The sequence below is a fragment of the Bufo bufo genome, chromosome 4 (genome assembly GCF_905171765.1).
Source record: "Bufo bufo chromosome 4, aBufBuf1.1, whole genome shotgun sequence".
NCBI lineage: Eukaryota > Metazoa > Chordata > Amphibia > Anura > Bufonidae > Bufo > Bufo bufo.
Window position 1 is genome coordinate 336,618,970 of NC_053392.1, and position 19,119 is coordinate 336,638,088.

A 19,119-nucleotide genomic window follows, 5' to 3' on the forward strand; every position below is an offset into this window, starting at 1 on the left:
CTTTTGGGATAATAACTACAATTCTGTAAAAATCCAACTGGTATGGGATACATTTAAGGCCTTTATTAGGGGAGTATTTTTTAGTAACATCTTTAATCTAAGAAGTGAGTTTAGTAAGAAAGAGAGAGGTCTAAAAGAAACAGCCTTATGTCAGGTGTATTCTGATTTTCTATTGGAAAAGGCTCAGCAGAGACCTTTTTTCAAGGGACAAAAATACTTCTCTGAATTGGATAGACCAGGGAAACTCCTGGCGAGGGTGATCTCTAACCAGGAGCAAAAAAAAGAGATAAGTTCCGAAGGTATAATTATAGAAGATCAAGACCTAATAAAGGAAAATTTCTTTACGTTTTTTTATTTTTATTATACAATACAGATAAGGTTATTCAAGAGGTTGAGATGGATTTATATTTGGAATCTAATACGCTCCCTGTTCTTACAGACATCCAAAGAAAATCCCTTGATGCAGATCTTTCTTTAGAGGAGTTAGAGGCAGCGCTGAAGACATGTTCTGGAAACTCCTCCCCTGGGTCCGATGGATTCCCATATGAATTCTATCGTAAATATAGGGAGGTTATCTTTCCTCGCCTTATGGAGGTCTTCACCGGATCATTGGAGGAGGGTAGGTTTCCAGAATCAATGACAGAGGCGGTAATAATATTAATATTAAAAAGGGAAAGGATCCCTTAGATATGGGGTCATTTAGGCCAATCTCCATATTGAATACCAACATTAAACTTTTCTCAAGGATCTTTACTACAAGGCTATCTAAGGTTATTTCAACAATTATACACCCTGATCAGAATGGGTTTTTTCCCCAATAAACGCACTCATTATAATCTGGACCGGCTGTACGCGAATATACAATCTCCCAGGGGGGTTTCCCGCTCCATTCTATCTTTAGATGCCTGTAAGCCGTTTGACAGGTTGGAGTGGGAATTCCTCTAGAAGGCCTTAGAGAAAATGGGATTTGGTACTAGATTTATAGATATGATTAAGCTTATATATAAGTCTCCCACAGCTAGATTGAATATTAATGGAAGTTTGACAAGGTGTTTTTCCCTGAGTAGAGGTACCCGTCAGGGTTGTCCACTCTCTCTATTAATATTTGATATTTATATTGAGCCTCTCACTGCTAGGATTAGGCAAGACTCCAGGATTTAAGGATTTGGTACATCAGGATTAGAGGACTGTATCTCTATGTATGCAGATGATGTCCTTTTTTTCATAAATCATAATGAAACTGTACTTCCAGAACTCATTAGAACCATAAACTCCTTTGGTTTAGTTTCGGGCCTTGATATTAATTGGTCAAAAACAACCCTTATGCTATTAGATGGACCTGGTGGTCCAATTGATGGGACTTTGAGTATGTTAAAGATTGCGGATTCATTTGAATACTTGTGGGTATGATGATATCTCCCAAGATTGAAGATTTTTAACAGCTCAATTTGAGCCCCTGATTGGTAAATTAAGGTCCAAAGTTATGGTTTGGCTTTGACTTCCATTATCTAGGGTTGACAGAATATCCCTGGTGAAGATGGTGATACTACCTCAACTCCTTTATGTCCTGAAGAACTCTCCAATATGGATTGAGGATAAGTTTTTTAAATGAATTGAAAGAATAATTAACGATTTACTCTGGGGAAGAAAGCGGGTAAGGTTAAAGTTGGAGTACCTTTATAAGCCGATGGAACCGGGAGGTTTGAATCTTCCCTGTTTCAAGGGCTACTTTATAGCTTCACAGTTATTGCTTTAGATTGGGAAAAAAGTGAACTCTGTTGAGCTTTGGTTAGGAGCTCCCTATATGATAATATGTTTTCGTTATTAGAGTCTGGGCAACTATCCAGTACCCAATAGGATTACAGAGAGTTCGGGAAGCTATCTACTAAAGTCTGGGGCACTATTGAAGGATGGTTAGGAATAAGGGGATCTCTTAGTTGCATGCCTCTTTGGCATAATCAACACTTGCAGGTATTAGATAAGTTAGATGGGCATAGGTATTGGCAAAAAAGAAATATTTTATATGTGGCACAGGTGGTGAGAAATGGAGCTATACTTCCATTTATGGAATTGGCACAAAGAGAACACATTGTTAATTTACCTTGGTTTAGGTATCTTCAATTATGTTCGGCACTTTTTATGTTTCAGATAGACACTTCTACACCTTTGAATGATTTGATGGGAAACCCAGGTCGGAAGGCCAAGATTTCCCAACTTTATAAACTGTTATTGGAATCACTATTGAAGAACATATGCTCCACCCGGACAAAGGTCTTGGGAAGTGGATTGTTCATTGATTCAATTAGGTGACTGGGAAAATATATTAGTTAACCTAAGATTAGTGTCTTACAATTTCAGTCACGTGGTGGTTCAATGTAATATTTTACATAGAATATATGTTACACCAGTATGGCTTAACAAATGTGGTCTAAGAAATAACTCAAACTGCCCACGATGTGATTTACCGGGAGCTGATTATTTACATATGTTTTGGTCCTGTAAAGAATTAATAAAATATTGGAGAGCAATTAATAACTACATCACACAAAAACTGAAAGTAGCCATTCCATTTACAGAGCAATGTTGGATACTTGGCGATCTTTCCCAGGTTAATTGTTATAAGTATAAAAAGATTTTATTGATTAAAATAATGTTTTTTGCGAGACTTTTAGTTTCAAGAGTCTAGTTTTCATGAAACATGCTTACTATATACACATGGTTAAACTTAGTTAATAAGATCAAGAGATATGAAGATATTCTTCACAAGCAAAGAAATACTGAGGAGAAATGGAATAGGATATGGGGGACATGGAAGTTTCAAGTTTAATCGTAGGTTCCTCTGCCCCCACCTCATCAGCATCCCATCTCCGTCTGAAGATGGAGGGAATAGGAGACGCATCGCAAGGGGGAGGGAGGGTAGAGAAAAAAAGGTTTAAATGAGGGGAAACGGGAAAAGCAATAACCTTGTTGATTAATTTATAATTGTTATGTTTTCTTTTTACCTTTTCTTCTAATAATACATTTTAGGAAGAAAAAAAAAAGTATCCTTTTCCTTGCACTCTGTATATCCCAAATGGTTATATATGGGAAACAAACATGTGCTTGTGTGAGGTCCTGAAAAGTAGGCCCAAAGAGAAGTCTGGTCCATGGAATTCTCACCCCTGAGATTGAAAACTGCCAAAGAACAATCTAACTGAAAGACTACCCCTACGAGAAAGAGAATGGACATTCACAGAAAGTTGAGAACCATTTCAAAACAGTAAAGTATTCGCTGGAAAGACAGTAAGGTATGCTGTATGTACTGCAACTTCTATCATCTATTCAGAATTTGTTTATTGTAACCAAACTCGTCTGGTCACTGACTCCACCATCATCCACCAGCCCCTACCTATGCCTGCCCTCCCGCCTTGCACCCATCTACTTAAAGGGGTTCTCCGGGAATTAAGAAAATGAAAATACTTAAATATTACTTTATTATTAAATATATTATCAAATACCTTTAATTATTTATAATGGCTCGTTTTGTCTGGGGAGCAATCATCAGGGGAAACAAAATGGCCGCTGTCCTATTAGTTCACACAAAACCTGTCCTGATCACACATGAGGACAAGTTACTTTACAACATTGAGGTAAAGAGCTGCCTCATTTAGTTCATGAGGAGACATGAAGTACAGAGAGGACAGACAGGACAGGCTGTGGTAATGGAGACTGCATACAAGCTGCTGCTGATTAGCCACACCTCACCATCCTTTCATGTCTCGTCATCTCCATTCCCACAGAGATTCACCTGTATTCAGGATCATAATCCCTGACAAGCAGAGCAGAGAGGAGGATGAGGCAGCACTATGGCTCATTGTGGTGAAGTAACTTGTCCTCCTGTGGGATTAGGACAGGTTTTGTGTGTACTGATAGGACGGCAGTCATTTTATTTTTCCTAATGATTGCTCCCTAGACAAAACAAGCCATTTTAAGTAATAATAAGTATGTGTGAATACATTTATTATAAAAAAAATATTGAAGTATTTTCATTTTTGTAATTCCTGAAGAACCCCTTTAACATCAAGGGCACCCAGTCACTACTAGACAGGTGTCCCAGAATGCCCAGGTTCTGCCCCGAGGGAGGAAATGGTGAACCTTCCAACCATTACACATGCGGCCCAGGGAACACTAGGGAGAGGGATTAACCACATGAGGACTACAGTCACCCTCATTGCCACTGCCACCACTCCCATCTTCTCCAACTATTTCCAGCACGTCTCCCCTGTGGGCCGGAGCACTGCATTCTCAACATACAACCCCATCCTTTACATGCAATTGGTTTTGGGTTTTCATGTTACAATAACACTGGCTGTGTTCAGAGTTGAAGGGTTGTCCGAGATAAAAATCTCTAACAAGCCCTAATATGGCTTAAACTTAAAAAACATGTTATACTCACCCCTTTCTCTAGGTCCTTTCTCTGCTGTGCTTGTCCAGTTCTCCTGCTGCTTTTTGAAATAGAAGCGGTGACTTGCCTGGAAACAGCATGTGACCACTGAAGCTAATCACACCAGTCTAACTCTGAGGACAGTAATTGGATGCAGCGGTGACATCTCCTATCCCAGTATGTCACTGTCTACGTCACTGGCACTGTGACATTATGACGTGCTGAGATAGGCTTGTGTCTGCTGCAGCCAGTCACTGTCCTCAGTGGTAGATTGCTGAAGACAGTTAACAGCTCCAGTGGTCACACACTGTGTCCAGGCATGTCACCGCTTCTATTGTAAAAAAAAACAGCAGCAGGATAACCAGACCAGCAAATACTAATGAGCGATTCCATTATTGAGGTGCTTACTAGTATGTGGGAGGCGCTGGGACTGTAAGGCTGACTGTACTCACCGCTCCCTGGTCTTCTCCGGGCCCGCGTGCACTATGATCTGATGTTGAACGTAGATTGGTCACAGTGCAGTGCAGCCTGGAGAAGGGCAGGGAGTGGCAGCAGAGCAGGAGAGATAAGTTAATTTATTTACTTTATCTCTGATGGGGGTCTGATCTGAGGTCTGACATGGGCATCTGATCTGAGGTCTGATCTGGGGGTCTGATATGGGGATCCGATCACAGGTTTGATAGCTTGGTCTGATCTGAAGGCTGATTGAGGCGCGGATGAAGTTTGGTGGTCTGCTGAAGAATATTTTTTGTCTTATTTTCCTCCTCTAAAACCTAGGTGTATTTTATCATCAGGTGTGTAAATGTGTATATACACATACATATATACACAAAATGCATTCAGACCCTTTTACTTTTTTCACATTTTATGTTGCGGCCTTGTGCTATAATAAAAAAATAAACAAGATTTCCCCCATCAATCTGCAGTCAATACCCAATAATGAGAAAGTAAAAACTAAATTTTCTAAATATTTGCAAATTTATTAAAAAGGACAAACTAAAATTTCACCTGGACATAAGTATTCAGACCCTTTTCTATAACACTTGAAATTTACCGTAGCTCGGGGGCCGCCCATTTCTCTCCATCATCTTTCAGATGTTTCTACACCTTAATTGGAGTCCATCTGTGGCAAATTCAGTTTACTGGACATGATTTGGAAAGATACACCCCTGTCTATATAAGGTATCACCGCTGACAATGCATATCAGAGCAAAAACCAAGCCATGAGTAGGAAAGAACTGCTTGTAGAGCTCTGAGACAGTATTGTGTGGAGGGCTCAGATCTACAGAAGGCTAAAAATATTCTGCTGTACTGAGAGTTCCAAAGAGCATAGTGGCCCCATAATTCTTAAACAGAAGAAGTCTGGAACAACCAGGACTCTTCTTAGAGCTGGCCGCCCCACCAAAGAGAGATGACCAAGAACCCAATGGTCACTTTGCCTGAGCTGTAAAGATCATTATTGCAGATGAGAGAAACTTCCACCATCACTGCAGCACTCCACTAATCTGGCCTTTATGGCAGAGTGGCCAGAAAGAAACCTCTAATTAGTAAAATACACATAAAAGCCCACCTAGAGGTTGAAAAAAAGCATCTAAAGGACTCTTGCACTGATCATCACCTTCCCAATACAATCCCTATCATGAAGCATGGTGGAGGCAGCATCATGCTGCGGGGGTGTTTTACAGTGGCTGGGACAGGGAGACTGATCAGAGTTGAGGGAAAGCCTGATCCAGAGTGCTCTGGACATCAGACTGGGACGAAGGTTCACCTTCCAACAAGACAATTACCCTAAGCACATAGCCATAACAACACAAGAGTGGCTTAGGGATGACTCTGTGAATGTTCTACAAAATGTGTAAAAAGCACCTACTGTAGGTGAGCGGTGAGTACAGAGCCAGCACAGGGAGTGCTGTAGTCACAGCTCCCCGCTCCCTCTGTAATAACATTAGTATTCACTTTATAAGACAAATTGACAGTTTTCCCCACTTCTGGGGGAAAGAAAAAAATGGCAAAAAACTATATATATATATATATATATATACACACACACACACATATATCTTGCAGCTGATTTTTCACCTTACTATAACTGCAAGTATTGAAACCTAATTTACTTTATAGATCTTTCTTCCCTGATTAACAAACTCACTTTCCATAGATGTCACTGCGTCTTGTAGAAGCATTTCTGGTGATTTATCGGCTACTTCCAGGAAAGCGACATTAACCATGGATGAGTCAGCAAACACTGGCTGCAGCAATTGCCATTCTTCATTAAATGTGTTTATGAGCTGCTTCAATGGTTCTATCTCTGGTACATCTGGATATCCTCCCTCAGGAACTTCAGGTAAAACAATTTCTGGGAAGAAATTAAAATCTCACATTGTAATTAACATGCAACAAACAATATGGCCACAAAATAAAAAAAAACAACCTAAGGCTACTTTCACACTAGCGGCAGCCTTCTCCGGCAGGCTGTTCCGGCGGGTGAACAGCCTGCCCGATCCGTGCTGTCGCTAGTGCATGCGTGCCGCTGGAGGTCCGCTCTGTCCCCATCGATTATAATGGGGGAGGGCCGGAGTTCCGGCGGCAGCATGGCAAACATGCAGAGAGGCGGCCGGAATAAAACTACGACATAGTGCCGTGAAAGTAGCCTAAGGCAGCTTTAACAATCCGTTTTATATACTATCTGTTGATATGTTAATATAAAAAGGGACAACATGCCTAAGGCTACTATCACACACGCGTTTTTACTGGATCTGGCAGGGTTCAGCAAAAACGCTTCAGTTACTGATAATACAACCATCTGCATCCATTAAGAACAGATCCGGTTGTATTATCTTTAACATACCCAAGACGGATCCGTCATGAACTCCATTGAAAGTCAATGGGGGACGGATATGTTTTCTATTGTGTCAGATAGTGTCAGAGAAAATTGACTTGCATTGTGAGTCATGACGGATCAGTCTTGCTCTGCATCCCGTGACGGAAAGAAAACCGCAGTTTGCGGCGGTTTGCTCTCCGGTATGGGAACGCAACCAAACGGAACAGAATGCATTTTGGAGCACTCTGTTCTGTTCCGTTTCGTTTTGTTCCCATTGACAATGAATGGGGACAAAACGGAAGCGTTTTTTTCTGGTATTGAGACCCTATGATGGATCTCAATACCGGAAAATAGAAACGCTGTTGTGAAAGTAGCCTAATAAAGTTCGAACCTGCAGCAACAAACAACATTCCATTTGATATACACTGCTCAAAAAAATAAAGGGAACACTTAAACACCACAATGTAACTCCAAGTCAATCACACTTCTGTGAAATCAAACTGTCCACTTAGGAAGCAACACTGAGTGACAATCAATTTCACATGCTGTTGTGCAAATGGGATAGACAACAGGTGGAAATTATAGGCAATTAGCAAGACACCCCCAATAAAGGAGTGGTTTTGCAGGTGGTGACCACAGACCACTTCTCAGTTCCTATGCTTCCTGGCTGATGTTTTGGTCACTTTTGAATGCTGGCAGTGCTTTCACTCTAGTGGTAGCATGAGGCGGAGTCTACAACCCACACAAGTGGCTCAGGTAGTGCAGCTTATCCAGGATGGCATATCAATGCGAGCTGTGGCAAGAAGGTTTGCTGTGTCTGTCAGCGTAGTGTCCAGAGCATGGAGGCGCTACCAGGAGACAGGCCAGTACATCAGGAGACGTGGAGGAGGCCGTAGGAGGGCAACAACCCAGCAGCAGGACCGCTACCTCCGCCTTTGTGCAAGGAGGAACAGGAGGAGCACTGGCAGAGCCCTGCAAAATGACCTCCAGCAGGCCACAAATGTGCATGTGTCTGCTCAAACGGTCAGAAACAGACTCCATGAGGGTGATATGAGGGCCCGACGTCCACAGGTGGGGGTTGTGCTTACAGCCCAACACCGTGCAGGACGTTTGGCATTTGCCAGAAAACACCAAGATTGGCAAATTCACCACTGGCGCCATGTGCTCTTCACAGATGAAAGCAGGTTCACACTGAGCACATGTGACAGACGTGACAGAGTCTGGAGACGCCGTGGAGAACGTTCTGCTGCCTGCAACATCCTCCAGCATGACCGGTTTGGCATTGGGTCAGTAATGGTGTGGGGTGGCATTTCTTTGGAGGGCCGCACAGCCCTCCATGTGCTCGCCAGAGGTAGCCTGACTGCCATTAGGTACCGAGATGAGATCCTCAGACCCCTTGTGACACCATATGCTGGTGCGGTTGGCCCTGGGTTCCTCCTAATGCAAGACAATGCTAGACCTCATGTGGCTGGAGTGTGTCAGTAGTTCCTGCAAGACGAAGGCATTGATGCTATGGACTGGCCCGCCCGTTCCCCAGACCTGAATCCAATTGAGCACATCTGGGACATCATGTCTCGCTCTATCCAACAACGTCACGTTGCACCACAGACTTTCCAGGAGTTGGCAGATGCTTTAGTCCAGGTCTGGGAGGAGATCCCTCAGGAGACCATCCGCCACCTCATCAGGAGCATGCACAGGCGTTGTAGGGAGGTCATACAGGCACGTGGAGGCCACACACACTACTGAGCCTCATTTTGACTTGTTTTAAGGACATTACATCAAAGTTGGATCAGCCTGTAGTGTGTTTTTCCACTTTAATTTTGAGTGTGACTCCAAATCCAGACCTCCATGGGTTGAAAAATTTGATTTCCATTTTTTTATTTTTGTGTGATTTTGTTGTCAGCACATTCAACTATGTAAAGAACAAAGTATTTCAGAAGAATATTTAATTAATTCAGATCTAGGATGTGTTATTTTTGTGTTCCCTTTATTTTTTTGAGCAGTGTACTATCTGGTAATGTTTAATATAACAGTTTCTTACATTGTAAGTCTGAACATGTGGCTCTGAGGCACTGAAATATATAGGAGCCCTAAGGGAGACCACCGTAAAGAAACTTTTAAATACTTTGTGGTGATGTTTGATATAGAAGTTTCTTTACATTGTAATTTTCAATGTGTGGCTCCGAGCCGAGGTACTGAAATAAATTTGTGTCCAATTCAATTGTAGAATACTACTACTGTACTGTTACCACAGAGTAGTGTATTCTGGGACCTTAGGTGATAGGTAGCTAGAGCCCTAAGCCTTAGGTCAACCGTCAACCAGTAAAATTTCAACTATAAATAAAGCTCTTGGAAGATAATGGAAATCCTTAGAGATCGAGCTGGTGTATGCATAACAGCTATCCTGGAAGACATCTATAGTTAGCTACTTTGTACATCAATGCCCTACAAATTATAGAGCTTTGAGGCATGACTATATCCTGGTTTGACTGATATCCCTGTCATGTCTCAAGGCTCTATAATGTGTCAAAAAATAGAGAGACAGTTTTCTTCCTTCTGGAGGACAACTGCAAATATAACAAAAAAGTGAACCCCCCATAAAAATAGTAAAGAAGGTAACTGAAGGTAGATTTAAACTCTGTAAGTCCATCTCATATGCAGTCGCAAGACCATGCTCCTGGTGTTTATCTCCTGCTTATGTGACATCCTATTCTCTGAACCCAGAGTTTTCAATATTTTCTCCTTCCCTGATGTACTGGACATGACATACCTCTTGTCTCCACAGCTACCTGGCTCTACCTTCCTCCCTCCCTGTCTGTGGTAGGGACATGTTTCCAGTGCTGCCCATCATCAATCTAAATAGCAGAGCAGTGTCTCAGTGTCCTTGTAGACTGGAAATAATTACAGTGCTTCTTTAAGCTGCATTTAGACGCTGCGAGGAGAAGGCGATTGACAGGAAGGAAGCATTCTTTCCCCATAATCGGCTGCTCTTTAAGTGGAGGTTAAGCAATCACCTCCACAGTATGATGGCTGCTTCTTATCGTTCGATCCTATACAAAATCCTTGTTCCTGGGCAGTAGAGTGCTGTTTAGACAGCACAAATCGGCTGCCGGGAAACGATGATTGAGGTGTCCGCCCCTCATCTCATTTCACCCGATGGATGAGCATTCTGCTCATTTATTGGGTGATATGCAGCATCTTTACACGGGCCGATTATCAGGAACGGCATTTATAAATGCTCCGTGTAATAAACAGACAAGCAGGCAGCTTTAAATAGAGGCAATGTCTGTGGGAAAGAAGAGGAAACATGGGCCCTGAGTAGTGTTGAGCGAACTTGTGTTTTAAGTTTGGCATCTAAAGTTCGGGTTCGTGTTATCGAAGAATCGCGTTATGGATTCCGCTACCACAGACCATAATGGAATTTGGAATCCATAACGTGATTCTTCGATAACCCGAACCCGAACTTCAGACTCCGAACTTAAAACACAAGTTCGCTCAACACTAGCCCTGAGTCCTTTACATTGATAATTCCACAAAAGTAAGTCCAGGCAGCCTGGAAACAACTGTGCTGCACAGAGACCATTCAGACAAATCTAGTTACTTTTCTGTATTTTCTATAAACTCGAAGACCCCTTTAAGGTAACTTGTTCAAGCAGCAGCATAAACATCATAATTTCACTTTTTCTAAAATATAATGTGGTTTTATGAGAGAAGACTATCAGTATAGTGATGCTAACCATAATGGGGGATGATGCCCCCCTTGGACAATGATTCTTTTCATTTTAACCCGGAATGATTTTAGTTTATTACAAGTGAAGTTTTCTTCTGTGAGAACTTTTTACACTGTGTATCTGTTCCAGTAAAGTGCTAAGAACAGATTATGTATAATCTGTAGAAGCCTTCAGCGGAGTCTCTGAGAGCACACTATATAATTTAAAATCTGTCACATGCTCTCAAAATGTTTTTCTCTAAATGTGGATAGCGTTTTCTAAACCCTTTTCACTTGTGCTATACTGTAGAGCAGATTTTCAAACCCGCATATTAAAGGGAACCTGTCGTCAACTTTATGCTGGCCATACTAACCGCAGAATAAGGGCTCGTTCACACGAACGTGTGATGCCCGTCGCCGTATTGCAGACCGCATTTAAGGATCCGCAATACACGGGCACCGTTCCGTGCCCATTCCACATCACGGATGCGGACCCATTCATTTCAATGGGTCAGCAAACCCAGAGATGCGGAACGGTGCGGAATGGAAGAACGGAACGGTACACTACGGAGTGCTTTCTGGGGTTCCATTACCGTGCTTCCGCACCACAAAAAGATAGAACTTGCTCTATCTTTTTGCGGCACGGAAGGATCGCGGACCCATTCAAGTGAATTGGTCTGCGATCCCCATGCAGCTGCCCCACGGACGGTGCCCGTGCATTGCGGCCTCTTTCACACGACCGTATGGCTTTTTCAGTGTTTTGCGGTCTGTTTTTCACGGATCCGTTGCACCATTTTTTGTTTCCATTGTGTTTCCGTTTCTGTTCCATTTTTCCATATGGCATATACAGTATAGAGTAATTACATAGAAAAATTTGGGCTGGGCATAACATTTTCTATAAATGGTTCCGCAAAAACAGAACGGATACGGAAGACATACGGATGCATTTCCGTATGTGTTTTGTTTTTTTGCGGACCCATTGACTTGAATGGAGCCACGGAATGTGATTTGCGGGCAATAATAGGACATGCTTTATCTTTCAACGGAACGGAAAAACTTAAATATAGAAACGGAATGCATACGGAGTACATTCCGTCTTTTTTGCGGAACCATTGAAATTAATAGTTCCGTATACAGACCGTATACGGAGCGCAAAAAACGGCCTGTTAACTGAAAAAAATGGTTGTGTTGCCTAAAGTAGAGACAGGTGAGTTGATTTCAGCGGTCTCTCATTTAAAAGTAAGTGGTTGCCGAGAACCAACATCACAATCATTGTAGACTGGGCCTGGAAAAGAGTCCCGGCCACCTGAGAAGAGTCCTGGTTATTCATGAATTCCTGCCCACCCGCTGATGACTGACAGTCTTCTACCTAGTTTTCTCCCTTTCTCTCTAGGAGAGAACTGCCAACCATCAGCAGATGGGCAGGAGAGCAGGAGATTATGAATAACCAGGATTCTTCTCAGGTAGATTTGGCTCTTTTTCAAGGCCTGGGCTGCAATGATTATGATGCTGGTTCTCAGGAACCACTTACTTTTAGCTCATAAATGACACACCGCTGAAATCAGCATTTCTGTCACTACTTTATACTGCCCTCAGTACGGTCAGCATAAAGTTGATGATGGGTTCCCTTTAAATATGCAAAAAATAGAGCACACGTGAAAGTGGCCTTATAAAATGTGTTAATCTTACTACTAAATGTATAAAGTATGTGCTCTACAACACTTTGCCTATAAGATTCATGACATTAAACGTGTGAGCAATATATAAAGTAACCTTGCTCTGGCTCAGGCTGCTCTGTATCTGAATGTATTTCTGGCTCTGGTATAGTGGCTGTCAGATCTTGCTTGGTTGAAACTGGTTCTGAGGGACCTAGATGATTAGCATCCACTGCACCTTGCTCTTCTGACTCTGCAAGATAAAGACATAAAAGTGAAGTTTTGGGCTATGGATTCCTTTTGGCCGTAGACGGTATAGGCATATAATAGAAACACTGTATGGCAGAGAAGGAAAAAATATTAGCCATTAGAAGGCAACACCTTGTACAAATCAAATAAGGCCTCATGCACACGGCCGTTGTTTTGGTCCGCATCCGAGCCGCAGTTTTTGCGGCTCGGATGCGGAGCCATTCACTTCAATGGGGACGCAAAAGATGCGGACAGCACTCCGTATGCTGTCCGCATCCGTTGCTCCGTTCCGTGGTCCGCAAAAAAATAAAAATATAACCGGTCCTATTCTTGTCCGTTTTGCGGACAACAATAGGCAGTTATAGTAATGGCTGTCTGCGCCGTTCCGCAAATTGCGGAACGCACACGGACGCCATACGTGTTTTGCGGATCCGCAATTTGCGGACCACAAAACACACAACGGTCGTGTGCATGTAGCTTTACTCTGCTGTTTCTTCCACCATCTATCTTGCCATTCTCCTCACACTCGATGACTGTGCCCTCCTGGCACTTCTCCCACCTGTCTAGAGCTGGTTATAATTAACACAGAATAAAGCTGCCTTTTACTTATGCAGAGAGAAGTGAATAATCAAATATTCCTTCAGTAATACAGTGCAATGAATATTTCTCACCATGAAGCAACCTGATTGTTCACTGTAGAAGTCCACTCTCTGTGGGCCAGTATATACTGTATATGACTTCCTTCTTTGTTTCTGCTTCCTGCTTAATGCCGACATGTGCATGGCAAGCCCTAGCACAATATCACAGCAGCTGAGTACCATTTTTACAGCATTTTTTAGATTTGCTTTAAAGGGAGTCTGTCACTGGTAAACCAGGCACAATGCCTTGTAGCGCTAGCTTAGAGGAATGTAATGATGTAATGATCCCAGTGCAGGCACCTAACATAGCCATAGGCCCGATTCACCTTCCTGAGGGCAAAAGAGTTTCCTTTTTGCCTTGCTCGAGGTGGTGTGCCTGGTGTATAGTGGCATATGTAAGAGGTGTATATACGTTGGGGAATACGCCCAACGTATACTTAAAGGGGCACATTTATTAAGACCGGCGTTTTAGACCCATGGGTTCCGCCAAACGTATGAAGAGGCACAGGCTTCTCCATAACTTCAGTGCATTCAGCGCCAGTTCTAAATGTAAGACAGCTTCCGAGCTGATGAATGAGACAAGCCTCCCGGCCCCTCTCCTTGCCTGCCCACAATTTTAGACCTGGCGTGAGCGGGGCAAAGTCGCAGATAGCAGCACAGCTAACTGTTGCTCTGCCATCTGTGCCTGAAATACACCTAAATTAGGCGTATTTCAGAATAGTAAATGACCCCCACAATGTACAGACCATATACAATGTGAATATATTGTAGCCCTATTTATTTTATGAGGACATCTCAGGTGATTACAAGGAGATGTTCTAGCATATTGTGCCCATTACCTCCCCATACTCAGCCTAATTCTATACCTGACATGACTAATCCACACCATGTCTAACCCTATGTACCGAGCAGTGGATTATACAGCAGGATATAGTGCATACAATCATTATATTAATGCTACTCACTACTTAATGATAGAAATGTGGACATGACTCAGTATCTCTATTCTGCTGTAAGTAAATGGCATACCTTTTTGCATTTCTTCTGAATCATCAGGTTTTTTTTTCATCTCTTCTAGCTTTCTCTTTTCCTGTTCTTGTAATCGTATGATCTCCTGTTGTTCTTTTCTGAAAATAAATGATTACAGATTACTCCACAAAACATACTCCAAACAAATGTAAAGCTTTATAAAAATGTGTACATTGCTCAAATTGTAGTAAAATAGTTTATATTTGTTACCAAACAATGTCATCGACATAATCTGTATACAAGTGTTTTCTTGGTAGCAGAACGGATCTGTCCTGTTACACACCCAAATCTCAGGAATAATAACAGGAAGTTTTATTCTTTAGGCGCTGCTAGCGTGAATCCCCCATACTCTGAATGACGGAATTTCAAGGGTTGTCCAGATTTTTTATTTTAAATCTAACCTCCAGTCACCATTACCTGTGGAGAAACTCTTCTTCACCTGGTCCCCTCCGCTTGGTGCTGGCTCCTTGGTTGTCTTCACTGGACTTCCTCTCCCTGTCTGGCAACTTCCTTCATGCATAGAGTCACATGCACCGCTGCAGCCAAAGACTGGCCATAGCAGTGACGTGTCCCCAAGCAGCACATGACCCACCAGTGAATCCTTGGTGTTGTGGAAAAATTATTGTTCGCCGTATGGTCGTCATCTATCCTATGGAGATGCGCAGATTCGTTCGCATCGCGCAGAAACTTTCGCACAATGGTCTGGTCGTCCCGACCTGTAGCTCATTTGATCCCGGCCTGGTATTACTGCAGGATACCAGTGTCATGGCACCGGCTGAGGTGGGAGGGATGAGGAACGTCGAATAAAGCTTTCTTCATCAGCAAGGATAAGCGCGGCAACGAAAAGGGCGCAAATAAGATTCGCCAGCCAATCACTTCATACTATAACCTGTCTCCCCATTGGTCATGATTGTAAGACCGCCTTCCAGCCAATCACCTGTCTCCCCATTGGTCATGGTTGTAAGACCGCCTTCCATCTTCTGGTATAAATAAACCACGCCTAGCTGTTGGAAGCAGGCACATTATTGGATCCTACTTGAGAACGTCTCTGTGACGTTATTTTGGAGGAATTGCGCACACATCGACGCACACTACACCAAGGATTTCCCGATTGTACTTCTAGCGGTCGTTTTCGGTTGTGAGAACCAGACAAAGGAGCAAATGGCGATATCAGTGGGGACATGTTACCACAGAGGCCACTTATTGGCTGCAGTGGTTTACGTGAAACTGTCCATACAGGAAGTTGACAGATGGGAAGCAGAAGTCCAGTACTGACAGCCTGGGAGCCATAGGGCCAGAACCAAACAGTGGGGAACAGGTGAGTATGGATTTCTTCACAGGTTTTGATGTCTGGTGTTAAAAGTAAAACCTGGAAAACCTCTTTAACTACACGTTCTGTTATGAGAAAATTCCACACTCTGGGATAAAAAGTTACATCCATTTGTGGGAAAGGGAATACATTTGTATTATTGAATTAAGTAAATAATATATAGTGATTTACTGACAAACATTGAAGCAGATCTATGAAATTGCCTAAAAGCAAAACTGTCAGGACAGCTTTTATTTTTCAACAGCAGAATACAAAATGAAAGCTGTGCTGTGATTGGCTGCTACAGACCACAAAGAGTTTTTCATTTTTGTGCTCACATAGCTGAACAAGGGCTTGATTCTTTGTGGTATGAGTTGTAATTCCACCATTTGCCAACCGCCTGTTGACCATATATGTTGGGTCGGTAGCGACACATCTCTGCTTGGACAGTTGTAAATGCCGTTGCAGAGATCACAGAAGCATGCTAATTATGCAATTGTGTTGCAGTCAGTATTGGCAACAGCATATAAGAAATAAACAAACATGATTGGAGTTATCTCTGATCTCGGTTGTTGCAGTTGGCACCCACTGTGGATTGTGCGGGCCATTCCCGTGCCTTACACATACATCAGACTTCGAAAGCAAAAAGTTTGATTAATGTTCAACCTCCAAGGGTTTTAAATGGGATATGACATTCATGGCCTATCCTTAGCCCAACCCCCACTAATCAGGAGACATTAGGGGCAACTGTTGCTGGAACTCATCATGTGACGGTCACGTACACTACACACAGGGGGAAGGATAGTGACCACTGCGCTCCACCCTCACCCCTGGCCCTGCCTACTTGCCTCGCAAGTCCTAATGACAGGGGACAACTAGGATACGTGCTGGGAAGACAGACAAAGCAAATAACGGAACGTGAATGGACCGGGTCAATACCTAGAGAGCTACGCAGTACTAAGGAATGAGCAGAGAATAGTCAGGAAAAGCCGAGGTCAAATACTAGGAGAGAAACGAAGTACAACAGGAGTCCGCAAAGAATCGTCAGGTGGAAGCCGGGGTCAGGATACCAGGAGAGATGCGCAGTACAGGAGGAGCAGGCAAAGGATCGTCAGGGAACAGGATCAGGTAGTATTCAGTAGTCCAACAAATAGCCAGGAACCTAGAATTAACAGGCAACCTGTGGCCAGCAGGCTGCCTGTATTTATAGTGGGGTCTGAGGTTCATGTGACGTGGCCAGCGTCACATGACCGACAGACAGACAAGTCGAGCACCGAGTGATCAGCTCGGCGCTCAAGGCAGACCTAGGAGCAGGGAGCCTCCCAGCTAGCAAAGCTGCCCTGGGAACAAGGTCAAATACAGATCCTCGCTCCCGAAGCTAAGCAGCAGGTCTGCGGCTGATGGGAGACCGAGTGCGCCTTTGGCGCCTCGTGACACATCAGTTGGGATTGGAGGAGTGGAGAAAGTATTGACATCACTGTATATTCCTGGAAAAGCCCTTTAAGATATAATGTCATAAGGTTAATTAAAATAAAAAAACGTCACAGCTCAAAATTTGCCAGCAGGGGTCAGGAAGTAATTCTTTTTACTTTATGGGTCTCTGGAATTAAATTAGTGGTTTTTTTTTTGCCTTAGTGTGGATCACCTGGCTTATTTAAAAGTTGAACTTGACAGTCTTTTTTTTAAACAACTAGTACTATTAATGCTTTTCTCTGGGCACTAGTGCATTAATGGTATCATATATGAATTGTCAGGTTCGCTACACTTGTCTTGGTCAATTATATAAAGCAGGGATGGCCAACCTGAGGCTCTCCAGCTGTTGCAAAACTACAACTCCCAGTATGCCCAGACTGCCTATAGCTATCAGCCTACAGCAGGGCATTGTGGGAGTTGTAGTTTTACAACAGCTGGAGAGCCGCAGGTTGGCCATGCCTGATATAAAGGCATTAAGTGGTTCAAAATAACAACACAAATACTGCCGATACCTTGCTTCTTCTTCTTCTTGTATCTTTCTTGCTCGTTCCTTCTGGAGCCTGTGTAATATGTTGTTATTAATCTCCTGTTCATTTAGAAGGTATAGTCTATTGAGTAAGTACTTTCCTGAAATACACAAAAATGTGAGAAGGCTAAATGATGACTAATACCACACAGCTTGGTATCCAACTTATATAGAACATGGTCAGAAAATGAAACAATTCATTTTATGGTATCATAGTATTAAATGTAAAAACTCGAGACCAATTCAGGGCAGGGGCCTCGTTATCAGCAGGCAGTTCCAATAAGCTATTATAATGATCACTTAGAGAACTGCATATTTAGCAATTCCCTAATATAAACGTAATTCTCGGATCACTCCTTTTCAATGGTCAAAGCTGACCGCCGCATGCAGAGGGTTCGCGGAGGGTAGGGGTGCTGTCCAATTCCCCATCGGTCCCCACGCTGCAGTGACAGGGACCCGATGGCAGAGAAGGAAAGCCCGATACCTTCCATAGGCATCTGGGCTTGCCTTCTACGGAAGCCTGTGAGGTCCAGCCCTCAAGCTGGGTCTCACAGGCAGGCTGCCAGCATAAAAGCTGACAGCCAATGCATTACAATACAGGTTGTATTGTAATACATTGCAGAGGGGATCCGACCCCAGAAGTTGAAGTCCCAGAGTGGGAGTAAGGGAGCAAGTACGGTAAAAAAAAAAGTGTTTTCCATAAAAAATAAATAAAGTTTCAAGTTAAAAAAAAAATAATAATCACATGATCCACCCCCTCACCTGAACGCCGTAGAAAAAATAAAATAAAAACTGTGCTAAAACAATAATTTTTTTTGTCACCTTACAACACAAAAAGTGCAACCCCAAGCGATCAAAAAGGCGTATGCCCCCCAAAATAGTACTAATCAAACCGTCACCTCATCCCGCAAAAAAATTAGCCCCTACATAAAACAATCGGGCAAAAAATAATAAAATTATGGCTCTCAGAATGTGGAGACACTAAAACATGATTTTTTGTGTTTCAAAAATGCTTTTAGAGTGTTAAAAGTGAAAAAAAATAAAAAAAAGTAGACATTAGGTATTGCTGTGTCCGTAACAACCAGGTCTATTAAAATATCATATGACTTAACACCTCAGGTGAAAACCGTATTTTTTTTTTTTTACTAAAAACGGTGTAAAAAAAAACATTTTTGTCACCTTACATCACAAAAAGTGTAATATCAAGCGATCAAAAAGTCATATGCACCCCAAAATAATATCAATCAAACCGTCATTTCATCCCGCAAAAAATTAGATCCTACCTAC

General features: G+C 42.7%; 1 protein-coding gene across 1 annotated transcript in view; it reads right to left on the reverse strand.

Annotated features, from left to right (window-relative positions):
* Positions 1 to 19,119, reverse strand: part of AK9 (adenylate kinase 9) — a 132,957-nt gene that overhangs the window by 50,150 nt on the left and 63,688 nt on the right. Inside the window, exons 17-20 of the mRNA XM_040428864.1 lie at positions 17,819 to 17,933; positions 14,525 to 14,622; positions 12,727 to 12,861; positions 6,573 to 6,779 (exon numbers count right to left, since the gene is read on the reverse strand). Coding sequence (XP_040284798.1) covers positions 6,573 to 6,779; positions 12,727 to 12,861; positions 14,525 to 14,622; positions 17,819 to 17,933 — 555 coding nt within the window. The remainder of the gene's footprint in view (positions 1 to 6,572; positions 6,780 to 12,726; positions 12,862 to 14,524; positions 14,623 to 17,818; positions 17,934 to 19,119) is intronic.